This window comes from Palaemon carinicauda, chromosome 10, assembly GCF_036898095.1.
Source record: "Palaemon carinicauda isolate YSFRI2023 chromosome 10, ASM3689809v2, whole genome shotgun sequence".
NCBI lineage: Eukaryota > Metazoa > Arthropoda > Malacostraca > Decapoda > Palaemonidae > Palaemon > Palaemon carinicauda.
The window spans coordinates 129,446,961-129,454,422 of NC_090734.1; the positions used below are offsets into that span (position 1 = coordinate 129,446,961).

Genomic DNA, 7,462 nt, shown 5'->3' on the forward strand with positions numbered 1-7,462 from the left:
TTATTTCCTTGGCGAGCTGAGGACCTCGCCAGCCATTATCAGAAGGGACACGAAGAGGCCCACAGAGAGGATTAAGAAGGATCCCTGAAGATGTTCCAGAGTAAGGGGTGCCTGTCCTTCGGAAGACGTCTCCTGTGGCGATAGGGTTTCAAGGATGAATTGGTTAAAGGAAAATAATGATAGGATTTGATGGGAGTTATTATGCCATTATTTAAACGTGGGATTAATATAAAGGATGGATTGGTTGAGAGAAAAGGATCCTTTAGTGTTTGATGGGAGTCATTAAGCCATTGTTTAAAAGTGGGATTAATATAAAGGATGGATTGGTTGAGATGAAATGATCCTTTAGTGTTTGATGGGAGTCATTAGGCCATTATTTAAACGTGGGATTAATATAAAGGATGGATTGGTTGAGAGAAAAGGATCCTTTAGTGTTTGATGGGAATCATTATTACATTATTTAAACGTGGGATTAATGTGAATTGTGTTACACTGAGGTAAAGGATAGTGTTCGAATACTTTGAGTTTGACTTGAGTCATATTTATATTAGGTAAAGGATTGTATGGCAATGCTTAGAATTTGGCTGGAGTAATATTTATATTAGGTAAAGGATTGTGTGCCAATGTTTTGAGTTCGACTTGAGTCATATTAATATTAGATAAAGGATAGTGTTCGAATACTTTGAATTTAACTTGAGTCATATTTACATTAGGTAAAGGATTATGTACCAATGCTTTGAATTTGACTTGAGTCATATTTATATTAGGTAAAGGATTGTGTGGTAATGTTTTGAATTTGACGTGAGTCATATTTATATTAGGTAAAGGATTGTGTGGCAATGTTTTGAGTTCGACTTGAGTCATATTTATATTAGGTAAAGGATTGTGTGCTAATGCTTTGAGTTTTACTTGAGTCATATTTATATTAGGTAAAGGATTATGCACCAATGCTTTGAATTTGACTTGAGTCATATTTAAATTAGGTAAAGGATTGTGCGCCAATGCTTTAAGTTCGATTTGAGACATATTGATATTAGGTAAAGGATTGTGTGCCAATGTTTTGAATTTTACTTCAGTCATATTCATATTAGGTAAAGGAGTGTGTGTCGATAATTTTAATTTGACTTGAGTCATATTTATATTAGGTAAAGGAGTGTGTGTCAATTATTTTAATTTGACTTGAGTCATATTTATATTAGGTAAAGGATTGTGTGCTAATGCTTTGAGTTTGGCTGGAGTCATATTTATATTAGGTAAAGGATTGTGTACCAATGCTTTGAGTTTAACTTGAGTCATATTCACATTAGGTAAAGGATTGTGTACCAATGCTTTGAGTTCAACTTGAGTCATATTTATATTAGGTAAAGGATTGTGTACTAATGCTTTGAGGTACACTTGAGTCATATTTACATTAGGTAAAGGAGTGTGTATCAATTATTTTAATTTGACTTGAGGCAAATTTGAGAGAGAGGAGATATTATATGTATAAAGTATGAAATAAAAAGAACTAAAATTCTCACCTGAGCAGATTTGCCTGCAAATTCATCCATGGCCCTTCTCAGCCACAACTGCACCAGACCAGTCTCGTACAATCGCTGGATGCCATAGTCAAACTTATGCTTCCAGGCCGTGTGCTTCCTCAGACGGAACGACAAGTAAGAAGGATAAAGCTCATCCCTAAGCATGTAAGTCCTAGCGGCGTGTCCTAATCGCACGTAGACCATTTTAATGTAGGAATAAGTCTCCGTTTGTGCGTGGGTTCCAGCCACGACGAGTTCGACACACCCCTCATGTCCGAATTCCTTCCAGTCCATCCTCAGTGGGACAAGATCCAGTTTACTTCCCAGGGTTGCTAGGGTTGATTCTGTGGATGTCCTCAGGGCTTCAGGGACGAATTCGCCGTAATCTAGCATGCATAATCTGGAAATTGTAAGAAATGCAAAGATTTAAAGGGCTCTCATGAATGGCAGAAGCAAGACAGTTCCCTAGAGAAGGCTATGGGATATGCCACTGGAAACTGTACCCATAATCATGGAAACACTAGGCACGATTCCAGGATCCCTGAAAAGGAAACTAGGAAAACTAGAGGCCGAAGTAGCCCCAGGACTCATGCAGAAGAGTGTCATCCTAGGAACAGTGCACATAATAAGAAAAGTGATGGACTCCTAAGGGGGCAGGATGCAACCTGGAACCCTACACTATATATACAACCCAGTCAAAAAGACTGTGATAGAGGGGAAAAAGAGAAATGATAATAATAATAATAATAATAATAATAATAATAATAATAATAATAATAATAATAATAATAATAATAATAATAATGATAATAATAATAATAATAATAATAATAATAATAATAATAATAATGATAATATTAATAATAATAATAATAATAATAATAATAATAATAATAATAATGAATACAACAATAATAATAATAATAATAATAATAATAATAATAATAATAATAATAATAATAATTATAATAATAATAATTTAAATGAATGTAATAATAATAATAATGAGTGCCCTGCTCATTATCTGTAACAACTTTGGTTTCCCTTAACACATTACCTGAAAAGCCTCTAATTTGTCTAGCAAAACAAAGAAAACGACATGCAATTACTTTGAATTACATTAACAAAACACAATAATAAGACTCTTCATTTGAAATTATCTTTTCCTGAAGCATCATGATGTCCCAACAGGTGAACAGTGGGAATATTATCTGCAAATACTTTGAATATTATCAACATTTAGTTGGCTATTGTACCATTGTACCATTTTGTTGGATATTGTACCATTTTGTTGGATATTGTACCATTGTACCATTTTGTTGGATATTATACCATTTTGTTGGATATTGTACCATTGTACCATTTTGTTGGATATTGTACCATTGTACCATTTTGTTGGATATTGTACCATTGTACCATTTTACCTCGACTCTATCATACTGTGACACAGATCTCACTAAACTGGTATATAGCCTAATTTTTATACATAATTTCAGGCTATTTGATTTCCAAATTTTACTTAACCTAGCCATTGCCTGATTATTATTATTATTATTATTATTATTATTATTATTATTAACAGCTAAGCTACAAGCCTAGTTGGAAAAGCAGGATGCTATAAGCCCAGGGGCCCCAACAGGGAAAGGAGCCCAGTGAGGAAAGGAAACAAGGGAAAATAAAATATTTTAAGAAGAGTAACAACATTAAAATAAATATTTCCTAAATAAACTATAAAAACATTAACAAAACAAGAGGAAGAGAAATGAGATAGAATAGCGTGCCCGAGTGTACCCTCAAGCAAGAGAACTCTAACCCAAGACAGCGGAAAACTTCTATTATTATTATTATTATTATTATTAACTGTTAAGCTACAACCCTAGTTGGAAAAGCAGGACGCTATAAGCCCATGGATCCCAACAGGGAAAATAGCCCAGTGAGGAAAGGAAACAAGGGAAAATAAAATATTTTAAGAAGAGTAACAACATTAAAATAAATATTTCCTAAATAAACTATAAAAACATTAAAAAACAAGAGGAAGAGAAATTAGATAGAATAGTATGTCCGAGTGTATCCTCAAGCAAGAGAACTCTAACCCAAGGCAGTGGAAGACCATGGTATAGCGGCTATGACACTACCCAAGATATGCTTTTTTTTAAACTTTCATTATACTATAAATCTAAAGACCCTGCATTAGAGATCATAGTTCCTAAATACTTAATTTGTTCTACCTCACCAATCTCTACTCCTTCCAATGATATCACCTGTAATTAATCAGTATCAACATAACTCTTTTTCTTTTCCACAGTTGTCTTTAAATTAAGGGGTCGGTTGCCGGATGCACACTCTTCAATGCCTTCTATCCAAGGCAACCTTATCCACCAAGCATCTTCCCTCCATATCATCCTTCATATTATTTCACCATCTAATTCACTGTCTTCCTCACAACCAAAAATTACTAATAATTTCAATACTACAATGAAGAAAGGGAGCATTCTTTACCTGTATTTGCTTTTAGCCAGTTTTTCTTTGGTCTGAATCTTCTGGGTAAATCCTTACATTAAAGGGTCGGATGCCTGATGCACACTTTTCAATGCTTTCTATCCAAGGCAACCTTATCCACCAACCATCTTCCCTCCATATTATCCACCAACTTATCTCGCCATCTAATATTTTGCCTTCCTCACAACCAAAAATTACTAATAATTTCTATAAAGTATTGATGAAATAGAGAATTCTTTACCTGTATTTGCTTTTAGCCAGTTCCTCCTTGGTCTGAATCTTCTGGGTAAATCCTTACATTAAAGGGTCGGATGCCTGATGCACACTCTTCAATGCCTTCTATCCAAGGCAACCTTATCCACCAACCATCTTCCCTCCATATTATCCACCAACTTATCTCGCCATCTAATATTTTGCCTTCCTCACAACCAAAAATTACTAATAATTTCCATAATGCAATGAAGAAATGGAGAATTCTTTACCTGTATTTGCTTTTAGCCAGTTCTTCCTTGGTCTGAATCTTCTTAGGAAATCCTTACATTAAGGGGTTGGTTGCATGATGCACACTCTCCAATGCTTTCTATCCAAGGCAACCTTATCCACCAAGCATCTTCCCTCCATATCATCCTTCACATTATTTCACCATCTAATTCACTGTCTTCCTCACAACCAAAAATTACTAATAATTTCTATAAAGTAATGAAGAAATAGAGAATCCTTTACCTGTATTTGCTTTTAGCCAGTTCTTCTTTGGTCTGGATCTTCTGGGTAAATCCTTACATTAAAGGGTCGGTTGCATGATGCACACTCACCAATGCTTTCTATCCAAGGCAACCTTATCCAACAAGCATCTTCCCTCCATATTATCCTCCACATTATTTCACCATCTAATATTTTCCCTTCCTCACTACCTAAGATTACTAATAATTTCAATACTACAATGAAGAAAGGGAGCATTCTTTACCTGTATTTGCTTTTAGCCAGTTCTTCTTTGGTCTGGATCTTCTTGGGAAAGATGGGAATCGTGAGAACAGCGATGAGGTTGCAGATCCAACATAACTGAATGATCCAAGAGAAGATCCACCACATGAGTAAGAAGTTCCTGATCTTCCATGGCGTTGGAGCATCTCCTGAAGTGTCATTCATCAAATCCTGAGAGAGAGAGAGAGAGAGAGAGATTGATTGATTGATTTAAAGTTTTCAGGCATCCTGACATCTAAGGTCATTGACGCCGGTAACATTTAATTTATGTATACAAAAATAAAAAATAAAATAAATTAAAAAATAAAAGAGTATTCAATTAAAATCATAAAAGTTGAATGTCATAAAAGTTAAATAGTTTTCAGAAGACCTGCTTCTGAAATAAATCTAAAAATGCCACTTGCATAGTAGGACACTACATTTCCAAGAATCTTGGCAAGGATGAACCTGCCACCCTCACCTCGAACCTCAAAGAGAGAGAGAGAGAGAGAGAGAGAGAGAGAGAGAGAGAGAGAGAGAGAGAGAGAGAGAGAGAGAGAGAGGGAGAGAGAGAGAGAGATGTTATTATACTCGTTATTTCAGAACAATTAATATCAATAAGGGGTGTTTTTATATCAAAGTAGTAATAAGAATCTATTTCACTTCGTTTCCCTCATTACATATAGCATGATGTACACTACTGTACTTGTACTTTTACTTGTACTTGTACTTGTAATGATTTCATATACTCTGTTTAAGAATGTACACTACTGTACTGGTACTTTTACTTGTACTTGTAATGATTTCATATACTCTGTTTAAGAATGTACACTACTGTACTGGTACTTTTACTTGTACTTGTAATGATTTCAGATACTCTGTTTAAGAATAAAAAAAAATATATCCTTATAGTTGAATTAATGTTTCTAATGATGCCAATAATCCACATATAAACTACAATATTAAAATATTTTCATTAAGATCATTGCTGAAAACTAACATACACTTAAAAAAAGAACGTAATTTTAATCGGAAATTCTCGTGAAAATTAACTGTTTTCAGCCGTATTTCAGTAAAATACAGCGACCGTAATTTGTACCCTATTTTGTTATTATCTTTAACGGGTTGGTGACCGTAATATCACTCATTTACGTCAATATATCCGTTTTTAAAACGGTAAATGCCTGGCAACATTAATTTCAGGATTTTTAACGTGTTTTTAAGGCAAATTTTTAACAGTGTACGACATTAAACTATTTTCCTCAAGATCATAAATGAAAACAAATTGAGAGAGAAGCTTTAATTAATTGTGTAGTTTCATTATTTTTTAAAAAACTAACGTAGCATGGACGCTTCATCAAATACCTGAGTAATTAATAAATTTTTAACAGGTTTTTAAGGCAAATTTTTTAAGTGTACGACATTAAACTATTTCCATCAAGATTATTACTGAAAACAGATCGAGAGAGAAGCTTTAATTCATTGTATAGTGTTTCATTATTTTTAAAAACTAACGTAGCATGGACGCTTCATCAAATACCTGAGTAATTAAGAAATTTTTAACAGGTTTTTAAGGCAAATTTTTAACAGTGTACGACATTAAACTATTACTGAAAGCATATCGAAAGAGAAGCTTTAATTCATTGTGTAGTGTTTCATTATTTAAAAAAAAACTAACGTAGCATGGAGGCTTCATCAAATACCTGAGTAATCAAGAAATTTTTAACAGGTTTTTAAGGCAAATTTTTAACAGTGTACGACATTAAATTATTTTCATCAAGATCATTACTAAAAAACACATCGAGAGAGAAGCTTTAATTAATTGTGTAGTGTTTCATTATTTTTAAAAACTAACGTTGCATGAAAATTTCATGAAATACCTGAGTAATCAAGAAAATGTTCTCGACGAGAGATTTATCGAACTGATAATACAGAAGATAGTAAACCGCAGATGTCACGATGAAGGAAACTACGACGATTATCCAAACAAGACTCGTGAAAGGAAGAAGAAGATTCTGCCATCTAGGGAGAGGACGTGGAACCTCCAACACTAGGCCAAAGCTGTAAGAAGATAAATCATAAAGAGATTTAATTACTTGGGAGAGAAAAACATGGTAAATGACATGTATTTATGTATCAAGGATTCATAATTGTTTATTATTATTGAATAAATAACTTAATCTCTGTGAAGAGGTGTAATTACTTAGTTAGGAAAGAAAAACATGATAAATGACATGTATTTATGTATCAAGGATTCATAATTGTTTATCATTATTGAATAAATAACATAAAGTTCTTTTTTCAGTTGGAAAAGAGGATAAATTATTAAGAGATATAATCACTTAGTTAGGAAAGAAAAACATGATAAATGACTTGTATTTATGTATTATAGATTCATAATTGTTTATCATTATTGAATAAATAACTTAATCTCTGTGAAGAGATGTACTTACTTAGTTAGGAAAGAAAAACATGATAAATGA

The 7,462-nt window shown here is 33.3% G+C and overlaps 1 protein-coding gene across 1 annotated transcript in view; it reads right to left on the minus strand.

Moving 5' to 3' along the window:
• The window catches only part of LOC137648483 (glutamate receptor-like), an 8,628-nt gene continuing 1,166 nt past the window's right edge, over nt 1-7,462 (minus strand). The window contains exons 2-5 of the mRNA XM_068381400.1: nt 6,860-7,040; nt 4,984-5,171; nt 1,521-1,920; nt 1-132 (exon numbers count right to left, since the gene is read on the minus strand). Of these exons, the coding sequence (XP_068237501.1) occupies nt 1-132; nt 1,521-1,920; nt 4,984-5,171; nt 6,860-7,040 (901 nt within the window). The remainder of the gene's footprint in view (nt 133-1,520; nt 1,921-4,983; nt 5,172-6,859; nt 7,041-7,462) is intronic.